At 52.3% G+C, this 21,811-nt stretch overlaps 1 protein-coding gene across 2 annotated transcripts in view; it reads left to right on the plus strand.

Moving 5' to 3' along the window:
- RASSF5 (Ras association domain family member 5) overlaps nt 1–21,811 on the plus strand; it is a 72,994-nt gene that overhangs the window by 33,516 nt on the left and 17,667 nt on the right. The window contains exon 1 of one of the 2 annotated variants that reach the window (XM_060130040.1): nt 10,162–10,359. The exons of the other annotated variant lie outside the window; for it this stretch is intronic. Within the exon in view, the coding sequence (XP_059986023.1) occupies nt 10,240–10,359 (120 nt within the window). The 5' untranslated portion in view covers nt 10,162–10,239. Of the gene's footprint in view, nt 1–10,161; nt 10,360–21,811 lie in introns of those variants that run through there. 2 annotated transcript variants of the gene reach the window in all.

Below are 21,811 nucleotides of genomic sequence, written 5' to 3' on the forward strand. Positions count from 1 at the left end.
AGAACACAGTTGAGATCATCCTGTAGATAAGTGTTTGGCCTCAACCTTTGAAAAGCAGTAATCCCAAGGTTCTGTCTGTCTTCTCTCTGCCATGCCAGACAGAGGTGGGGAGGGAGGAAGGGGAGGGGGTGTGAGGGGGCAGGGATGGGCTCAGAGCCCCAGCTGCACTCACAAGGTGTGTGGTTCGTGCGTGTCTCTCTCAGGTGGAGAAACAGAGGAAGAGTGGATGGAAGTTGCCTATGTTTTTGTCAGTCTCTGCTTGGAGATCTCAGAGGTCTGTGATGTCTGGTTTTTCTCTTGGGCACCCATGCTGACCAGGCAAATCCCCTTCAAGTCTCCCCCAGATCCCTTCTCCAGTTTAAGCCTGTTTCCTAGAGGACATGGTTGCCATTGGCTAAAGATCGCAAAAGAGCTGCAGTTCTTTTATTTGGGAGCATGCTCCAAAGATGTTATACTTCAGGTGGTCCTAAAGGTGCTCTTATCCTGTCACCCCTGTGATGAAAAAAACTCCCAGTAGCTCCCCAGGGCCCTGGGGATGAAGTGAGACCTCTGCTGGTTTGGTTCAGTCCTTTCCTTGCCTTTGGGGAAGCAAGAGAGGAAGCCCTTGCCCACAGCTGTTGATGTTCATCATAACCCGCTGCAGACCAGGGGGGTCCTGGCAGCTCTGTTCCCCAGGCCTTTGGTGCCACTTTTCTTGGTACATGGGATGTACAGATGACAAGACCAAAACGTAAGCACTCTTCCTTCCACTCAGCTCACTTGCAGCCGGGGAATGAATCTTATATCCATCAGACCCCGATTCCATCCCCTCCTCCTGGCCCTCCAGAACCCAGGAGCAGCATTTAGAAACCAGGCTCCCAGGTCCCCACCTGCCAAGTCCAGCCCCTCCCCCAGCAGTTCCCAAACCTCACTTGGGCACTTTCCACACTTGAGATTCTGGCCATATCAATATGCCACCTATGCTACTATTTACTTAATATTTCTCTTTACATAGATTTATTTGAGTAAACTTAAACTGTGTTAAAGGAAAAATTTTAAATCCTTCAATCACCATTGATGTACTTAAGATTTTTTTCCTGACACACATTAAATTAATATTTAATCTCTAAAATTAAAAACACAGTATGGGGGCTTCCCTGGTGGCGCAGTGGTTGAGAGTCCGCCTGCCAATGCAGGGGACACGGGTTCGTGCCCCGGTCCGGGAGGATCCCACATGCCACGGAGCGACTGGGCCCGTGAGCCATAGCCGCTGAGCCTGCGCGTCCGGAGCCTGTGCTCTGCAACGGGAGAGGCCACAACAGTGAGAGGCCCGCGTACCGCAAAAAAAAAAAAAACAAAAAAAAAAAACAAAAAAACAACACAGTATGCCTAAGGACTGTCTCAGATTCCTTCCACACATAGTTATGGAGCCAGGCATCGTTCTAAAATCTTTTCAGGTGCCCTCAGTGGGAAATGCTGCCTACAGAGGCTGCGCTCTGGTCATCTGGTGCCCTGACTACCAGGGCACTGGGTCCAGCCCCTTCCTAAGGGGCACCGTGAGCAGTGGTGAGAGCCGCGGGGGTGCCGGGACAGAAGTTCCAGCCACCAGCACTAAGGCCAAGGTGCTTTACAAAGGAGGGATGGATCTGTATGTACTGACAAGGAATAGTGCCAACAGAGACAAGTCACCCAGTGGTACATGCAGGACAAGCCCATTTGTACTTTGTACATATGTGTGTATGTGTGTATGCGTGCGTGTCTAAATGCAGAGTGAGGGCCTGGAGGGCTCCCAGACAGCTGTTCGAAGGGATTTCACTTTGGGAGGGGGTGGGAGGTGATGGGTAGAATGAGAGAACTCTCGACTTTTGCTGTTTGCTTCGGGGCTGTTTGAATAACCAGATGCTGTCATGTGTTTCTAGTGTAACATTTCTAAAAGGCAATACATATTTTCTTAAAGAAAAGAAAGAACCCTGGCCTGAGTGACAGGAGAGCTAGGCTCTAATTCAGTTTGTGTAGATGACGATCTTGGCATGTGACTGGGAACAAGCCTCTTAGTTTCTCTGAGCCTCAGGTTTCTCCTCTGAGAAATGCTGGTTGTGTGGCTCCGGTGAGAAGATGTATGTGAAAGCATGGCAGTATCACTGGGTGACATTCCAGGGCCGACTCTGGTGCTTCCAACAGCCTTACTGGATTATTTTTAATCATGTCACCCTGTGATGGAAACCCTCAGCAGCTTCCTGTTACCCTCAAAATCAGTCTAAATCTGGATTAGCACACAAAACCCTTCATGGTCTGGCTCTGCCTACTCTCCACAATACCAGAAAGATGGATTACTCTCCTGGATATAAAGCCAGGACGCTACAGCTTTGTGGTTTGGCGGGTACTTGTTGCTACAAGACTTAACGATTATCCTCTCTTCTGCGGCCTGAGTTATTGCTCTACTCTGTTGATAAAAAGACTCAAGACCCTGTCCCCATTCACCACAGGGACAGACGGCTTCCAGGGTGGGTCAGCCCGGCCTGCTGGTGTTTCAGCCCCACAGGTCAGGTCGCTGCTGCCTTTCTGCCTATGCACCCCACCTCTACCCCTAGCCCACCGCTGTCATTCCTTAGCAGGGCCCCCGCTGGAATCCCCTCCCTCAGCCCCTGCAGCCACTGAGCAGTGACTCAGCTGGAGTGCAGAGCCGAGTTTCCTGGCTTCCAGCCCTGTGCTCCCTCCGCAGCCACACCAGTGTCACCCTACTGGGAGCTCTGCTTTTCCAGAACCCTCCAAAGGAGGAAGTGACTGTGACCGGTCCTGCCCCGGCCCTCCTCCCAACGTCACGGGCTAAACCCAGAACTACCACACGGGGGAGCCAGGGAGCCGGGAGGGGAGAACCTGGGGAACCAGGTCTATCTCTGCAGAGAGGCTGGGGCTTCCTAAGGAATGCTCTTTTTTTTTTTTTTTTTTTTGCCTTTGAGAGGGTCACTCAATCCTTTCGCGTCCCTTCTCTGTCACGCTGTCTGCAGAAAGAATTGAGCTTATCATGTGGCCTGCGTGAAGAAGCTTACTTACCTTCACTCCTAATATTATGAATTGTAGCAAAGATTTTTCATCTTAAAACAATATAATAATATCATTACTGTTAAGCTAAATGCTTTAAAGTCACAAAAACCAATAAAGCATTACAAGATGTCTTCTATTTAGCACTCAAAGGCTTCTATCCTGGTTTGCCATTTCTTCCTTTCACCATGATACACTTCTAGTCTGATTTATCATTTCTTTGTGCCTATAAATTCACAACCTTTTCTCCTCTGCACACGGATTCTGATAATGACGCCTAGGTAACACTCTTGATTGATACCTGCACACCTCTCTGGGAATTCTGGTCCCGGGTCTCCTCTGAAATGCTTGATAAAGGTTTATCAAACTGAATTGTGACTGATAACAACAGTAGCTAACATTTGTTGAGGCATACCATGTGTTCTGTCTGCTTGTTTTTTCAATTATTGAGAGAGGGGTGTTGAAATCCCAAATATAATTGTGGATTTGCCAATTTCTCCTTAAAGTTCTATCTTGTATTTTGAAGCTCCATTATTCAGTGCATAAACATTTAACATAATTACATTCTCTTGATTAATTGACACTTTATCATTATGAAATAACCTTCTTTATCCCCGGTAATGTTCTTTGTTCTGAAATCTACTTTGTCTGATGTTAATATAGCCACTCCAGCTTTCTTTTGATTACCATTAGCGTGATATTTCTTTATCCATTTTTTTACTTTTAGGCTATTTGTGTCTTTATATTTAAAGGGCATTTCTTACAGACAGCACATAGTTGAATCTTGTTTTTCTTAATCCAATTGGATCATCTCTGCCCTTTAATTGGGTTATTTAGCTCATTTGCATTTAATGTGATTATTGATATAATGAGATTTTAAGTCTCTCATCGTGCTGTTTGTTTTCTATTTGTCGAATCTGTTCTTTGCTTCCTTTTTCTTTTCTTCCTTCTTTTGGATTAATCAGATACATTTTATGATTCCATTTTATCTCATTTTTTGCCAGCCCATCCTCAGGGGCCAAAGGAAGGAGCTGGTCCCAGCTGCTCTGCTCCATTCTGGCTATATCTGGGACAGTTGCTCCCCCATCCACAGATTTCCCTCCACGCTCTAGAAGCCAGGAGTGCTGGCCATAGCTGTCAGTGATTCGACTCCACTGAACAGCTGCCTCTAACGGGAGCTGCCCTAAGGCCTCTCTCAGCAGCCCAGGCCAGCCCAGGCCAACCCAGGGGAGCGCAGTTCTGATCAGACAGAGGGGAACGGCTTCCCACCAGAAGGTACTTGATATCCTGGCTCCAAGGAGGGACAGAGCTCTAGTACTTATTTCTCGAGAAATCCTTAAGCACTGGAGACATTTCTCCATGCTCCTCACAGCCCCACCCACTCCTTCTGTCCTAGCATCAGTAGGTGTCTGAGATGACCTCTGGCTGGCCAGGTTGTCCTGAGGCTCTAAGGAGGCAACAAGACTCTCTTTCTATGTGTAGTAGTGCAAGAGTTATTCACATGTCTCACGCCTGTGACCACATTGCCCTGGCTACTGGAGGACTGAAGAGGGCCACGTGAGGGATGGGGTTGTTGATCAGAAACATCTTTTATGATGCTCTAGTTTCCCTAAAGGAGGGCAATTAGATGGCAGACTCCCGGTGCCTGACTCAGACCCAGCATGAGCTCTTCAGGACTTCTGCTTCTTGGTATGGGCTGACTTAACTGCCTTCGGTGTTTGTAAGTGTCAGGGCTTTATCGAAGCTGTCAGCCTTGCAGCCAAGTGAGAGAAGTGTGGAGTGGGCTAGAAGCCCCGAGAAAGTGACTCTCCTGTGAGTCAGCCTAAGTCGTGTGCAGCCATGTACCTCTTACAACAAGAAGTCACCTGGGGGGAAATTGAGCTCTGTGCTGTGCACAGCGGTTTAATGCTGTCAAATGCTGCTCTCAGGATGGAGGGTGGCATTCTTAAGATTCGCCCCAGAGAGGACATCTGAAAAAGGCTGCTTCTGAGAGGCAAGGTGGAGGAGGTGTCGTCGTGGTTGGTGAACGTGTGTCAGGAAGTGGGAGGACACAGGAGGATTTTGACAGGCAGAGGAAACAGCGAGACCACAAGAGGGCAGGGCGGCTGCTGGGAACGTGAATCAAATGTGCGCGGCTGTAAGGAGGGATGCGTGATTGTGGCTGGAGATGGGTATGACCTGTTGGCTGGGCACATGCTGTGAAAGACCTTGAAGGACCCACTCTGGAGTTCAGGATATCGTTGTAGGCACTGGGGCGTCACTGGAGGAGGGACAACTGTGATGAAAAATTGTCAGACACAGAAGGCCCTGGGTTTGAAATCTGATTCCACCATTTACTAGCTCTTTGACTTTGGGCAAAATGAGCCACCCTGAGCCTCAGCTTACTCATCTGTAAAATACATTCTTGCGGGGTTGTAAGGATTAAGAGAGAGAATGAAGTGTGTGAGAGCTCGGTAACTCCAATATAATGTCTAATTTCACGTCGTTCCACTGCACTGGCCGTTATGAGAAGGCAGGAACTATGTCTTCTTCAGAACATCCAGTCTAGTGCCTGCCATGTAGAAGGTGCTTAGTAATTATTTGTTGAATAAATGAATAAGCTTGATACTAGGTCATGAAACTCAGTACTTATTCAATAATTATTAGTTGACATCTGAATGGAAAGGTTTTATGATAGAACAACACTGATCAGATCTTGGTCTAGAAGGGTAACTTTGGCAACAAGGCAGTGAGGAGTTTGGAGGAGGCAGAGATGGGAACAAGGGAAACTACGGGAAGGCTTTGCAATAATCTATGTTGGTGGCACTCATCAAGATAGGAAATTCTAGGGCTTCCCTGGTGGCGCAGTGGTTGAGTGGTTGAGAGTCCGCCTGCCGATGAAGGGGACACGGGTTCGTGCCCCGGTCCGGGAAGATCCCACGTGCCGCGGAGCGGCTGGGCCCGTGAGCCGTGACCGCTGAGCCTGCGCGTCCGGAGCCTGTGCTCCGCAACGGGAGAGGCCACAACAGTGAGAGACCCGCGTACCACAAAAAAAAAAAAAAAAGATAGGAAATTCTAAAGGAGGGGGAGCAGGTGGAGGGCGAGGCAGGGAATGTCAGCTCAATTTGGACCTGTTGAGAGTGAGGCTCTAGCGGGGAGAGTTGGGTACCCTGCGAGCTGCTACAGGTATTCATCTGGAGCTACCTGGAAGAGAGAGAATTATGAGACATGTGTGTATAAAGTACAGTTGATACCATTGGCCTAGGTGAGACTAAGCTTCCAGGGAGAGCACGGGCACATGGAGGGGGGTGGAGAAAACAGTCAACGGCTGAACTCTGGAAACCCCCAATGAGCCAAAGGGAAGACAGGGTCGTAGGAAGACTGAGAAAGTAGCTCCTGACTTGTTTGTGTCGGACTGCGATTTCAGGCAGTATGGCTGTTCTGAGAGCAGCCAGGATAGATGCTTCATACTCTGCAGAACCTTCTGCAGCTTGGGGTCTGGAGTCAGACCAGCCGGGCTGATTCAGCTCCACCATGAGCTAGCATGTCTGACTATGTGCAAGTTACTTAACCTGCCAGAACCTCCTCTTCCATTCTGTAAAACAGAGATAATAACTGTAGCTTCCTCGTGGGTATGCTGTAGGGATTAAATGAGATGAAGCACATAGAGTTACTGGGACAGCGCCTGCACAAGGCGGCTAATGATGATTTCAAAACAGCTTTCAGGGAAGGGTGGGCCCCTCACCCCATTTTTAGCCTCTGAATATGTGGGTCGGTCATGAGGCCCCCAATCTGATATCTGGACTCCTCGGTTGCTCAGATGAGGAGACCTGAGGTCCAAAGTTGCTCACGATCCCACAGCAAGCTAGAGTTGGAGCTGGGCCTAGAATACCAGCTCCCGGCTTCCATTTTTGTACCACAGCTTTTCTGGAACACAGACCCACAGGGTGGATTTAACAAGGGGATCTGGCTACGTGTCAGGATGGCATTTGAGAGAGGAAGACAGCTTAAAATAATGTCTTTCATCATCTGACGCTCTGAGACAGGGAAGTCGCCCATCTACCATTTCAGTGGGGCTTTCTGAAACCCACCCCGCAACCATGATGTCATGGCTTTGCGGCTCCGGATGCTGCATCTTCAGGTCAAGACTCCTCTTCCTGGGACCAGGGACAAGAAGAGCCAGTTCCTGTCCTTGTGTGTTCACTTCCAGAGCCTTGAAAGGCTGTTGCCCAGGCTCTTCTGCCACCTTCCGTCCTTCCCTGATCAGGTTACCACTACTGCTGATTATTCATGGGGAAGAGGTACAGACAGAGTCACTGGACACTGAAAAGAATCCAGTCTTCCTCCTTTTGGGACTGTGGAGCTTCTATCTGGATTTTTCCTCCTGGAGGCTGGCCAACTTATTGTATCATATGTGATCTTTGCCGGGTTCAGAAGCATCCCAGGGTCCTCACCAGCACAGTCTCCCTTTTGCCGGTGTCTTACACGTGGCTTCCTTCCAAGCCTAGACTCACGACAGGTGGAGTGGGGGTAGAGACAGAGACACTCACTAGGCTTTGAGAGTATGTAATGAGCTGTGATGGAACAGGCTGCTTCCCTCAGTTTCCTCATCTGTAAAATGGGGGTAAAATCTGCTCTCAAGCTTGTAGAGCAACCTAGGTGATGAGGTAAAAGGGCTTTGAAAAGCTCTATTCAGATGTCAATTTTCATAATATTTGGACTGGCAGGGAGCGGCACCCTAAAAGAATGCAGTGTCACTTAGACCTTTCCTTAAGTAGGTCTGGCATCTCGTGTGCTGCTCACAAGGAGAGACTCACGCTGACTCCTGGGGTGTTTTGGCTTGCGGCTCACAATGCTTGCTATTAGCTGTATTTTAAGATTGTACATTTAAAATGCGTAGCACTGTAGCTGCTCTGCAGAGGTCACTGTGTGGCTCCAAGGACACAGTGTGGCCAGAGAATCTGGGGCCTGCTTTTTCTTTAAATATTGGATTCCCAGTGAGCAAGGAGGTCCTTTTATAAAGAAACGTGCGTTCCTTCCCTGGCTGAACAAAGCAGGTAGGCTGTTACTGATGGCCCAAGGGTCACGCAGGTCCCCCCTCCCTGCAGCATTCATCATTCTGGCATTGGCCTTGGGGTGCTGCTGAGGCCAAAACCTTTGCCTGGACCACAGTTTCTGGGGTAACCCCCCCCAAAAAAAACCAGCCTTTAAAATATTCATTTGAAGAAAAGATTGCTCTAGACAAAGCCAAAACCTACTTCCAACCCCAGTAATGTGAGTTCTTCCCTGGAAACACCCCGTAGCTCACCTCAGCCCCCACCCCCAGCCGTTTACCTCCACTTATCTCCCTGCCAAGGTATCTCCTAGCTACCAGTATTGACCATTCTCCGGAGCTGAGGCTGGTCAGCCGGCTGGGGCGCTGGCTCTCAGCTAGCTCGTGTTCGTGCCTGCCAGGCACTCACTGGCTTCTGGAAAAAAAGACTGTGTGGGAGGATGGAGCCAAATTGGGCTGCAGTTTGAAACCATCCTGAGATCTGACAGATTTGACTAAGATGGGGGAGGAAGAGGGTTCCTCACAAAAGTAGCCAGAGCTTAAAATGGAGTTGGCAGCTTGCAGTCTGGGGGTGAGTCTAGCCCTCCACCCAGCTTGTGCCCCAGGACTGGATTGTTTCAGAACTACAGGAGACACAGACTTGGAGAAAGTCCTGATAACCCCTGTCAGCCACTCCCTGGGGTGCTCCCAGGGTCCCTCTGGGGTCCCCAGGCCATCAGACTCCACAAGCATGGTGCCCCTGGCATTGCCAGGCTCTGAAGGCTTGTTTTTTTTTCCTGAGACTTCAAGCCCCACTCTGTTGAAAGATGTCAGCACGCACACCAAATCAGTGCCATCCCTGCTGAGAGACTGTACATCACAGTGGCTAGAAGCACAGGCCCTAGAATTGCACACACCTGGTTCTGAGTCCCAGAACACGCGTAGGAACACGCGTCCTACGCGTGTCTATCTCAAGGCTGTTGGGAAAGTTAAGTGACAGACTGCATGTAAATCACCAGGCATAGGCTGTAACTACTGTGGATGAAGGATCTGAAGGATTCAGCCCGTCAAGGGAGGTGTTCCTTCATCCAGTCTGATGGAGAAATGTAATGGAGCTGTCCTTGATGGGAATCACAAGATCTAGCAAAGACCCCTCTTGGCCAGACCACCAGGAAGATGGACCAATAACCTGGGTGGTGTCTGCAGGCTCCTTTATCAACCTGAGGCTTCCTGAAGGCCAAGTTCCCTGTGTGGGTGGAAGGGCCTGCTTGCTCTGCAGTTTGCCATAACTTTGCATATGATTTGCATATGCTTTGGGGGGCCCCTGCCGTTTCTTCTGGCATTTCCGAGTTAAAATATTGCTGCTTCTCCAGACAGGCCCAATATTGATTTTCTTCTAATGCAGTCACTTCTCTAACCACTCTGATTGACCTGGTTCCTTCACCCAGTGAATGGGGAATGAGAGGGTTGAGGTGCGGCATGGATGGGGGGAAGGGAGGAGGGACACTGTCGACCTTAGAGCACGTGCTACTTCTGAACCTGAGCCATCCTGGGCGATGAGAATGAGCTGCTTCCAGAAGGATGAAGAAAGGAGAGAGGGAATTTTCTCCCTCGGGTCCATCCTAGTCTGTTCCTGCCCTGCATCCCTAATCTGACTCGTGATGCCCTAGGTCCACTTGCCAAAGTGGTCCAGGGGCAGGGTGGGGAGGCGCAGGCCTGGGGCGGGAGGAGGGGGAGGGGCGCCGCGACAGCCAGCGGCTTTGAGGAACCTTGCGAGAGGAAGTGGCTTCCGAACTCCTCTGCGTGCAGTGAGAGAGAGGGGCAGGAAAGGCGCGGGAGGCGGGGGAGGTGTCGAGTTGGCGCTCGGCGCACGGGGCGGAGGGGGGAGCCGGCGAGGAGGGGCTGAAACCGCAGATGACTAGTGAGTTGGAGAGCGAGGTGAGCGCAGCGGGGTCCAGGTCCGACCCCCGTGCTGGCAGCCGCTGGGGAACAGGTTACCCCGCCGCCCGAGCCACTCGGGCCCCAGTGTAAAAAACCGAGGCAGCCGGCTCCGGGTCTGCCCGGCCCGATAACGGACTCGCTCCCCGGCGGGGCTAGAAGCTCACGCCGCGGCCGCCTGGGGAGGGATCCCCACCTCCCTCCGCCGCATCCCGAGAGCCTGGCCCCATCAGATGCGCCCGCTGCCTCCGGCCGGAGCTCCGGGCTAGATGACAGTGGACAGCAGCATGAGCAGTGGGTACTGCAGCCTGGAGGAGGAACTGGAGGATTGCTTCTTCACTGCCAAGACCACCTTTTTCAGGAATGTGCAGAGCAAACATCCTTGGAAGGTAAACTTAATAATACGAGAGACTTTCATTGTGGGGAAATAACCTCTGTGGTCTAGAAGGGAAATCTTGCACCTGGCAAACAGGCAGTCATGTCTTACGGGCGTGGGTGGGCAGTTGCCCTGCGCACCCTCTTGAACTTGTTGGCCGAGGAGACCACGGGTTGGATCTGGAGCCCTTTGGGGGCCACCGGCAAATGCTCCTTTCGGCATTTCTTGTCCCTGGACCTTTTCAAAATGGCTCTCTAGGATTTGGGGACAGCGCTTGGCTGGTGGTTCGGGGACATGCTCGCCTGTGCCTGGGAGGGTGACCTTCCCCCAAATGCGAGCTTTGAATCTCTCGATGGCAAATGGGTGGCACCCAGTCCCTCATTAAGGTAATCATTAACAGGTTGAGACTTCCGTATTGCAAATGGCCAGAAACCATCTTAAAACACAGTCCCGCAACTTTGCAGAAGTCTAGGGTGTTTTTAGAAGCAAACTAAAACTTCCCTCCTAGGTCACTGTCCTACTACCATTTTGACTTCCTGGGTTAGTTGGGGATAGCCTAAAGGAGTTTGCATGTGTTCCCTAATGGGGCTGTATGTGCTAGACACCCAGCTTGCCTGAGTCCCCTGGCCTCGCCCTCCCAGTGCGGGCTGCGTATCTGCCACATACTTGGTGGGAGTGGTGGTAGAGCTCCGTTTATTTATTTGTTTTGTTATTTAGCTGAGAGGGCTCCAGGCCAGGTCCTTGCCTCAAAGGGCCTGTTTGTAGACTGAAGTGAGCGGTTAACTTTCACAGGTGTGTGCAGGCTCATCATTAATTTAGCAGTCCCACACTGAGTAGAACTAACCAAAAACTTCCCCAGGCCTGACTCTGGGGCCTCCGTGGTTAATAATTCATGTTGCCCGTAGGGCCCGCATTGGCTGGGGTCTGACCTTCAAATAAATGCCCTGGACTTTTCAATTGCGAGAGGACGCCCAAGAATCAGAAGAGAGGTTTTGATTTTAGTGTTTGAAGGATCAACTAAAACAGGCTCTGGAACCAGCACCTGTGTTCTGGGGCACCCCTTCGAGAAGCTGCACTTGTTCTCAAGGACTGGGGGCTGGGGTAAGGAGGCCTCATGCAGAAAGCATGGCTGCAGAGTGAGGTGTCCAGCTCTCTCTTGGAGTTCCTGCCTCATTGTGAAGACCCCCTCCCACCCCACCCCCACGCATACACATACACATAAGGGCACTCCAGCTCTCTGGGGTCTTTATTTAGACCAGTGGTTCTGCACCTTAGCTGCACACTGGAATTACCTGCAGAGCCTTAGAAAATGTGGATACTTGGGTCCCACAGCAGGGGAGTCTGATTTCCTTGGTCTGGAGTGAAGCCTGGGTATGGAGATTTTGAAAAGCTCCCCAGGTACTTCTGAGATGCAACTGAGGTTGAGAACCATTGCTCTAGAGAGTTTTGCTGCTGCCTGGGAAGGAAATGGTTCCTGTTTTTAGAACAAAGTTTAGCTGCTGCCCTCACTGCCCGCCAGGCTGTAAGCGCTCGGTCCCAGAAGCTGGGTTTTTTGCATGATTGGGTAGAGGAAGGGGCACTGCAAAGCTGAGGTTTCTTTCGGTTGGCAAATGAAAAAGGTATCTGTTTCAGATATTTCTTGGGAGAAACAGAGATATTTGTCAATAAGATATGCTGGGGTGGGGTGGCAGTGGGAGAGGTGACTTGTTCCTTGGTCCAGAGAGCCTCCTCTCTTCACTGTCCCCCCAGATCCCCCTGCAAGCATCACTCCTGAAGATACACCTTCGGTTTGGCACACACATCAACGCTACTTTGTCTGGTTCTTGAATTCATTGCATGTCTTGAGGCCTCTGCATAGCCCCCTACTTCATTTTGCCCAAGTCTATAAGCCCTCAGAGGGCGAGAATCCCTTCTAAGAAACGGGTTTTGTTGAACCCCACACAGGGTGATAAGGATAAATGCTTCAAAGGACAGAGAGGTGGCCATGGCCCCTCTTATCCCCGGCCTCTGCCTGGCTGCAGTGTGAGAAGAGTCTTGACGGAGGTTCAGAACTGCTGTCGGGGACTGTTTTTCTCAGCACCAGACTTGCCATGCGCACAGCCTTCTCCGGGGGTGCAGGGCTGCCTCTCATCGGGGAGCACGCACTGGGGCGGCCCCCGGCTGTGACGGAGTGCGTGTGGCTGACTCAGGAGCTGGCGAGCTTCATCCACATATTTCAGTCTCTGGTCCGTCTGGGTGTTTTCCCGCCTTTAATAACATTTTAGCTCTCTCTTCTCCCTTGCAGCCACTTCTGGAAAGGGTTTCAGAGAGATCTGCCATCTCCTGACCCCATTCTGACCCCTAACATTGCTTTTTTCCTACCCAAAGAGAGATCGCATATGAGCTCCTAGGAGAATTTCTCCTTCCTGTCTCCAAGGAAAGGCGTTTATGTGCTTCCCGGTCGCCGAGAGACTGAGGGCCGCATTCAGGAAAGGCCAAGCCGGCTTCTATAATTAGCCTTGTCAGAACAACCTGTATCTGCTGCCTGCGCGCCCCTGGCTGGCGCAGAGCTGCGGGGAGCCTCCTGCTGTTCTAGGAGCCTTCCCTGGCCCGGCCTCCGAGGAGCCCAGGAGGCCTCTCACCAGCCCCTTGGGCAGGATGTGGGAGGGTGGGGAAGGGTCCTCATTCACAGAGAGGAGGCCCTGAAGAGAGGCAGCAGCAGAGGAAGTGGGCCTAGGCCCTGGGCCCCAGCTTGTTCTCTCCTTTCAGAAAACAGCTGCTTCCTGGGGCCTAGGGCCTTCTCTGAGAGGGGCAGAGAGACCCAGTTTTCAGTCTTCGCTTCAGGGGGCTGAGGTGGGGCCCTCCGGGGACTTCCCCCTTGGCTGCTGGGCACGATTAGATTGCTCACCCGGGGTCACGTGTCCAAATGGGGCTCTTGGTGGCTTGGGGGAAGCCCAACCTGTGTGCTCAGAGATGCAGCCCAAGCTGCTCTCAGGAAAGTGCACACACGGTCACTCAGTCCAAGACACTGGAGTTGGGTCGGGGTGGGGGGGTCATTCGAGGTCACACAGAAAGTTCATGACGGACCCAGGGTTAGAACCTACATCTCTCATCTCCCAGCCCAGAGGTTTTTCTGTTTTAGTCCCACAAAGGGCAGGTTTTGGTGACGTGTGGGTCTGGTGACTGGGACCTCTGGGCATCCCTGCCAGCTGCTCCTTTGTTCCTGTCTGGGATCTGACTCTGGAAGTGAGGCCAACTTCCACTCCCATCGGTTCCCCAAATGCCTGCAGAGGGTGGCAGTTTAGTCCCCCTGAGCAGGGACACGGGCCCTCTGAGCTCTCTCTGCATGTTCCACGGGCTGCGGGACCCCAGGAGCCATCCAGAGCATCGGGGTGAACGCTCTGGGGACACAGAAAGCCCGCTGCTTGCAGCACGTCAGAGCTGGAAGGACCCGGATCTGGCACCTCACTTTACAGATGGAGAGGCTGCGGCCAGAGAGGCGCGAGGACTTCACCAGGCCAAATACCGGGCTGGGCGGCGCCAGGACTAGCCCCCTCTTAGAAACCTTGTTAAGAGCTCTTCTCGGTCTTCTTCACTCCGTGTGTGACAGGGGTGACCTGCAGTCCTTGTCCTCTCAGAGCCTTCTACAAAATGGAAAGACCCAAACAACCTCGGGCTAGGAAAGAGCTGCTGAGTCCTTACATCCCTCCACTGCATAAGGCCCTCACCGTCCCTCCGTTCCTCAGGCACAGCGGCCCAAGAAACATTCACTCTACACTTGACACTAGCAGGGGTCCCTCTCATCAGTCCCTGAATCTTACAACTTTACAAGTTCTTCTTCGTGTCTATCCTAGAACACTGCTTGCTGTATCTTCATCATGCGTGTTTTCTTTGTGGATATGGAGGTGCAAGTTTGGCTCCATCTGTGGTTAAATATTATACTTAAGCACAGCTGGAATACTTTCCTATGCCACCCCCCACCCCACCCCCCATACCCAGGCCCTCCCTGGTCTACACTGACACCATTGATTCTTGAAAAATTCAAGGAAGACGCAAAGAGGGAGGCGTGGGGGGCGGTGTCTCAGAGGTCACTGTCCGAAGCCACTCCTGGTTCCGTCCCTGCACTTGCCCCATCTCTTCTTGGGCCTCTGTGGCTCCAGGGACGTCATCCAAGCCTGACAGCCCTGGGACCCGTCAGGGAAATCCCCATCTCTCTGCCAGCAGCAGGAACACCCAGGTCTCGGGCTCAGCACCTGCCCCTGACCTTCTTGGCATGAGAGAAAATAATACTAAAAATAAGTAGGTTCCAAATTTGAGCAATAAAAATTAAATCTTCAGAACCGTTGGACCATATAACTGCTTTTCTATGTGCTGTCTCAGAAGCCTGCCCAGCTCGAGACTCACCTCGAAAGATGCTTCACGCTAGCGCAGCCACGCAATAGCCTCCCTTTGGGGCTGGAACCTGTATTCCCCTCCTGTGGAATTTACTTCTCGTTGCTTCTCTGGCCCTTCCCAGTGTTCCTTTTCTCCGTGAAGATGGTAAACCCTGTAAGATCAGAGCTCGCATCCCCTTCGGGCGCAAGGCAGCACCAAGTACTGGTTACTGAAGCAGGCGCTGACTAAATGCTGGTTGAGTTCAGTTGCTGCATCGTCTCTCTTGCATCCTGTATAATCAGGGTGGACCAACTGTTTTAACAAACAGCCCCCGTTATTTTCAGTCATTGGATATAATAGAAGTTTATTTCCCTCTTTAAGTAAAGTTACACTGGCAGGTGGGGCTCAGGGTAACACATGGAAGGTTTTGTGGGCCAGGCCCGGAAATGGTGTGTGTGTTTTACGCCCACGTGCTATTGGCCAGAACTCAGTCACGTGGCCACATCTAACCACAGGGAGGTTGGGAAATGAAGTACAGCTGTGAGCCCAGGCAGACGAGGAAGCTGGATGTGGTAAACACTTAGCTGTCTCTGCCGCACATCCTCCTCCTACCTCTCTGCCCAACCACCGCTGGAAGCTCTGCTCTGCTTTTTTTGGTGAAGGGCCGTAACCTCTGTCTCTTTGACCTTGTACCTCTCCATCTGTCACCAAGGATGTGCTCTTCCTGGGATGGGGGTGTGTGTGTCCTGTCTCCCTCAACTACACTGGGAACTTTTTGAGGACAGATGCTTTTCCTTACTCAGCACTGCCCCGGTTCCTCCGTAGCATCTGAAGCCTTCAGTGGTGCTTACAAGGTTTGCCCTGGCTACTGACCTCAGAATCTCTCTTTGGATCACTCTTTGAAAATGGAGTGTCAAGGGTCCACTCTAGACTTCTTGGCTCCTGAATCTTCGGAGGTAGGACCCTCAAATCTGCTTTTTTAATACTTCCCCCTGGTGATTCTCATATATACTGAAGTCTGGGAACCACCAGTTTAGGAAATGTTTGGTAATTGATGACTTCAATTGGAATTCAAGACAAGCATTTATCACAGATTCCAGAGAGCCTCCTAGGCTGGAAGGCCAGAAGGTAAAGGGTTTTGTCCCTGGTCACACAGCTAAGGAGAGACAGACCAAGGACTCAGAGCCCCTGGGTCCCTGCTCAGAGCGGTCCCCATTACTCTCACCACAATGTGCTAGCAGGGATGTTGAGGGGACGGCCCTTGGTGATCATGACCGATGCGTGATGTAACGGAAGCAGAACTGTAAGCAAAGTCCTGGCTTCTCATCTCAGCTCCAGCTCTTAACTGAGGGGCTGTGGCCAAGACACTTCAACCCTCCAGACCCAGGCGCTTCATCTGGTCCTTTTAGCGAGTGCGATACGAGCCTGTCCTTCTTCTTTATCTGAGAGTCCCTCACCACTTTGCATGGGAGCAGAGCCTTCTTACCAGTTTCTCATGGGACTGGCAGGGATAGATCCTGACTACCAAGTTCTCTAAATTGTAAGGACTTCCCTAGGGTGGGGTCAGGAAGGGGGCCTGAATGGCTACATGAGCCCCCTCTCCAGGACCACCTGGGACTTACCCAAGACATCCTCACCTTTGTGTTCCAGACTCCTCCCCTCCCACCCACCCCTCTCTCTTCACAAGTTTAGACTGTTTATCCTGACTCAGCTGGCTTTTCCCTCTAAAGCAATTCCAGTTATAGCTCAGGGCGCATGCAACAGCCATTCACCCACGCAGTTTAGGGAGAAAGGAAGATTTTACACTGGTATCAACCTTGAATCCTAGCTCTTAGTTTACACCATCAGGTTGGACTCTGGATCCAGCTTCCACCCCATGAGCTTGAAAGGGAGGCATCGTCGGGCCCAGCCTGGGTGCCCAGCAGCCTGTGTTCCCATCCCTCTGCTGCTCTTGACTTGCCAGGTAACACACACCTGTGTGCTTTCCAGCTTGGGGATCCTCCTGTGTGGAGGACCCAGACCTGTCTTCATTCAGGGCCTCGGTCTCCTCTTCTGGATGGCTCAATCTACCCGTAAAGTAGCATCCCGGTCCTGGCATGGCATATTCTCTGCGGATAAGAGGCCCAGATAAATTTGCCAAAAATCAGGAGCACTTAAGTTCAGGGCCGGGAGGAAGAAGGAAGCTGTAGTGGCAGAAAACTTCAGGTTTCCCTCCCTCAGCCTGTGGCTTCTGTCCTTGGTGCTGTCCTGGTCCCTGTCTCTTCTTTTCTCCCACCCCACCCCAGCTTTACTTATCACTCCCCAGCCTACATCCCCCATCTCACCTCTCTTCTTGGCTCTAGAATACTTTTTTTTTTTTTTTGTCTGCTTCAGGTCATTGAGACACGTGGGGTCTTTTGCTGCAGCACACAGGATCTTCGTTGCGGCACTCGAGCTTCTCTCTAGTTGTGGCGTGTGGGTTTTTTGGGTTTTTTTCTCTCTCTAGTTGTGGCGTGCGGGTTCCAAAGCATGTGGGCTCTGTAGTTTGCAACCCTCAGGCCCTCTCGTTGAGACGCGCGAGCTCAGTAGTTGTGGCGTGCGGGCTTAGTTGCCACTTGGCCTGTGGGATCTTAGTTCCCCGATGAAGGATCGAACCCGCATCCCCTGCATTGGAAGGTGGATTCTTTACCACTGGACCACGAGGGAAGTCCCTAGTATAGATTTCCTATAGCCTATTGGAGGTCTCCCATGCTCCTCAGATGCCTAAAATTTAGTATGTCCAGAACCAACTCGTAGCTCTGCCCATGACTGATTTCTCTCCCTGTCTCTACCCCACCCTACTAGTCCCCTCCCTACCTTTGAAACCTCAGGGGTCTCCCCGCTCATCCCTTCCATCCAGTCTGTCACTGTGGCTTCTGCCTCCACAGTGTCGCAGATGTCGGTCTCTCCTTTCTGTCCCCCACCCTGCCCTATGTTGGGGGCTTGTCACCTACCTCACCGCTAGATGCTCCAGGAGGTCACCCAACCAGTTTCCATCCTGTTTCTTCTCCTTCTGTATATCCTGCATTCGATGGCATATGGGTCTGGTGTCCTGAAGCCTTCGGAGCCCCTCATTTGCTTCCAGAGCAAAGCCCACACTTCGTTCCTGCTCGTTATGTAGCATCCAGGGCCCCACAATGCCTGGGCTCAATCAAAATGTTGTGTTCTTAAGTTTCTTATAGCACCGAGCACTGGGGTGCTGGGAGATACAGAGATGGATAAAATGCAGTCTCCACACTTCAAGACCTATGGCCCCAGCCACGTTGTGTAACAGACCCTAGTTGCCCCCCTTCCCCACCCATGAAGTGTCTGGATGGGGGCCCCTGAGCAAAGGGTCATCCAGGGGGAAGACACGCTGCATCTGCCCTGCAGCCACGTGACTCTCATCAGGACCTGGCAGCAGCTCCCAGAATCGGAGAGCCTGGGGCATAGCTTAGGAGGGGCTGGGGACAGGCTGGCAGCGACAGAGCTGCAGCAGCCACTGAGAGGGTTGGAGGAGATTGACTTGACCTCTGAAAAGCAGAGACTCCTGGAGCTGGAGGGGACTGCCAAGGGTCTTTACAGCCATTCCCCTGTTTCCGAGCAGGCCTGCATACAACTGATACAGGCAGGGAGGGAAGCTGTGCTCATTACCACCATCCTCCTCCAACCCATTCATCAGTCCTGCCTTGTCCACGGTGCTAGACAATGTGACTCCATTGGATCCCTGCTGTGTATGAGGCTACAGTTCGAGGCAAAAAAAAATCGGGGAGGGCGGCAGCAGAGCGTGTCCGCCTAACAGACCACACTGGCAGAATTTCTATTGCTGTCAAGCCGAAAGGGTGGCATGTTCAATGAGGTAGTATGTGCGAGGGGCTTAGCCAAGGGCGAGGCCCCCACCCCACGCTCACCCGACCCCAAAACACATGCTCTTCCCACCACACACATGGCATCTCGGGTGAGAGTCAAGTTCCGAAAGGCTCCAGCTAAGCTCAGCTCTCCCAGCTCTAATCTGGTGACCTGCCGCAGGAAGCTGTTTTTCTCATTCAGCCAATTTCCTGATGCTAAAATCCAGGCCGTTTTCCCCTGTTCTGGTCTTGGGAAACCTGGTCGCCATACTCTGCCACCAGCACCTCATCAGCCTCCAGTCCGTGAGCCCCTCTGTATCCTTCTCATCTCCTGGCTCTCCGCAGAGTGAGGAGTGGTGTTGGGCTGTCCCCCGTGCCGTGATGCAGGCGTCAAGGGGAGCTGGGACCACAGGGCACCAGCATTGCCGCGGAGAGTATGAGAGGCAGGGCCCTCCGTTGGCCAGAACACGTGGAGAGGCAGTAGGCAGGCCTAAACTCCGGAGTCACACATGGCTGGGAAAGTGTGGGTTAGCGAGGAGGATGCGGGAGCTGATGGGTCCAGGGTGTTTAGAGAGCATTTCCGGTTGCAACTCGATGCTCCCTTCTTTCTGCTCCCAAAACACTGGTGTATCCTTCTCCCCTATCCCTCGTTTTGATGGGCTGTACTTTTCTGGAAGAGGAACCAGATCTTGTTCATCATCGTGTCCCCAGCACATGGTAGGCACTTAATGCGTGTTTGATAAAGGAGGAGGGAGCTTGGAGGTTCTTCCTCAAAAAGTTTCTTTCCCCAAGAGGCAGCGGGGGCTCCCGGAGGACACACACAGCACTTTAGGCAAAGTATGTGAAAACGGATCTCAGGACTGTGAGAAAGGGAAGCTTGCTGAGATTCTGGGTGAGGAATCAATGGATTTTTCCAGTGACTCTGAAAAGAAAAATCTCACTGAGTGAGCAGAAAATGCAAGGACAGCTTTCCATCCACCCCATCGGAGATTGCTCAGCTATTTGCCTTGGAGGATGAGGGCAGGCAGGGCTGGGTTACTAAGCAACCAGTCCCTGGCACCTGCTGGCAAGTGTTGGTGTGGTCCTTCCTCAAGTGGGGCCTCCCTGGGGGGCTGAGGCAGAGGGGTCCATGTGGGGAGGCGGGAGAGCCCGCTTTGATGGATTTCTCCTGTCTGCCTTTCAGCCATGGGAATGGCAGGTTGAGGGGGGAGGAATCAATACACTTCTCATTTGTTTAACTTTCCCAGTTTAACTCTAAGCAAGTGAAGATCCCAGTTTGGTGACCCCAGTAGTCTGAGCATTCTCAGACAGCCCAGGTGGAGTGGGCGGGGGCCCCAGGCCCTCAAGTGGGCCCAACACTGGGCCTGGCAACCCAAGCCCTCAACCTTCACTCTCGGTGACCTCAGGAAGCATGCTCACTGCTCTCGGTCTCACTTTCTCCTTCTGTAAAATGGGGAGACTTGCCCCTCCAGTGGAGACTAATTGCTAAAGAGGGCCCAGCATCTGGCTGTGAGAATGGGTGGAGAACTCCTGGGCTTGGGATTATAAAGGCTGTTTCGAGGAATGCAGATGGGTGTTGAATTGTGACGTGAGGTGGGGTTCTTGACTGCGGTGCGTGGAGGTGTAAGGTTCTGTTCACAGAACAGAGAAAGGGCAGGAGCTAGGGTTCTGCTGGGAAATGGTTAGAATGTACAATAGCAATAGTCAGTTCCTGGCCCTTGATGTGTGCCAGGCACTGTTCTAAGTGTATAGACTCATTTAATCCTCACATCATCTACAGTTGCCGCATGAACAACACGGGTCTGAACTGCATGGGCCACTTATATTTGGATGGTTTCAACAGTAAATATTACTGTAGTACACGGTCTGTGGTTATTTGAATTCACGGATGCAGGATACCGAAGGCCCGCTGTACGTTATATGCAGATTAGCTCCAGCATTGTTTAAAGGGTCAACTGTGTATATGGTTTCCATTTAACAGTGAGGAAACTGAGGCACTGAAGGGGTTCAAGGGTCACACAGTAGTAAGGGGCAGATCCAGAACTTGGGCCCAAGTAGTCTAATGCCAGAGCTCCCAGCCCCTAAGCTATGCCGCCTCTCCTGTAGCTCTTTCCAGAATTACCCAAGTAACCGAAGCCCCAGCAGTGAGGCCAGGAGGTGCTCACAGATGCAGCTTCATGTCAGCAGCATTCGTCTTGGAGTCACTGAGGACAGCACACTTTACCAGGCCATTTAGGAGACAGGAAACCAGATGTCCCTGCCCCTGAGCCTTTAGGATACAATGAGAAGACACACACGTGGAAAGACTCTGAGCTACTCAATGACCAGCTAAGACACGTTTCAGTATCACAGAGTAATCCCGGAGCACCAGCGTGGGCTGGGTTAGCAGGGCAGGCAGGCAGCGCAGGGACAAGAGGGCGTGTGTGGGCCAGTGGCGAGGCTCCAGCACCCAGCACCAGCCCAGCCAGCAAAGATGAAGGCACAGGCGGGGCTTCCAGTTAGAGGGGAGCCGAGAAGGAGCCACTCCCCACAGCAGGGCAGTGCCACGGGTGTCCCAGCCGCCCCTCCCCTCTGAACGGGCGTGGCAGTGCAGGGATACGGGGAGCTGGCACTGGCTCCCACGCACCCGCTCACCACCTTGGAATTCTCTGAATCATTTACGGAGGCTCGGCCCCAGCCGGAGCCAGCACGTGGTGGGAGAAGGTGCGCCTGCTGTCCCGGCACCCACGGCCTGTGATTAGAACACACGAGCTGGACTCCTAGAGCCGCCCATCTCTCATGGCCCCGTGACTCTGCAGGGCTTGGCTTGATGGCTCTCAGAGCACGTGGGATCCTAGAAGCTGCGGGACCCTGTGGTCAAAGCATTCTTGTGCAGAGATGTCCACTAGGGTGAGAGTCAGGAAGGGATTCGGAGGTGGGGATGGAAAACTCTGAAGGCAAGCCAATTGCGAGCTCCCAGCTCGGCGACTTCAGCAGAATTCCACGACTCTGTGGCCTGCACAGGAAAGACGAGACAGTGTTGCCCCACATCTTCCTTTTGCTGTCGCATCCATTTCTCTAGGATGTGTGAGGTTGGAAGGCCGGGGTAGCTCCTTGCTCGTGGCCGGCTGTGACGGGGTGCGAGGAGAGCGTCTGAAGCAGGGTGGGAAGTGCCCACTGCTTGAATCGCCTAACGATTCAGGTTTCTGCAGAATATGGGTGATTGGACTGTTCGTCTCAAGGCCCGTTCCAGATCTCTGAGCCCAGGCTTCTGAATTGCACCCGAGC

The sequence above is a fragment of the Lagenorhynchus albirostris genome, chromosome 2, assembly GCF_949774975.1.
Source record: "Lagenorhynchus albirostris chromosome 2, mLagAlb1.1, whole genome shotgun sequence".
In the NCBI taxonomy this organism is placed as follows: Eukaryota; Metazoa; Chordata; class Mammalia; order Artiodactyla; family Delphinidae; genus Lagenorhynchus; species Lagenorhynchus albirostris.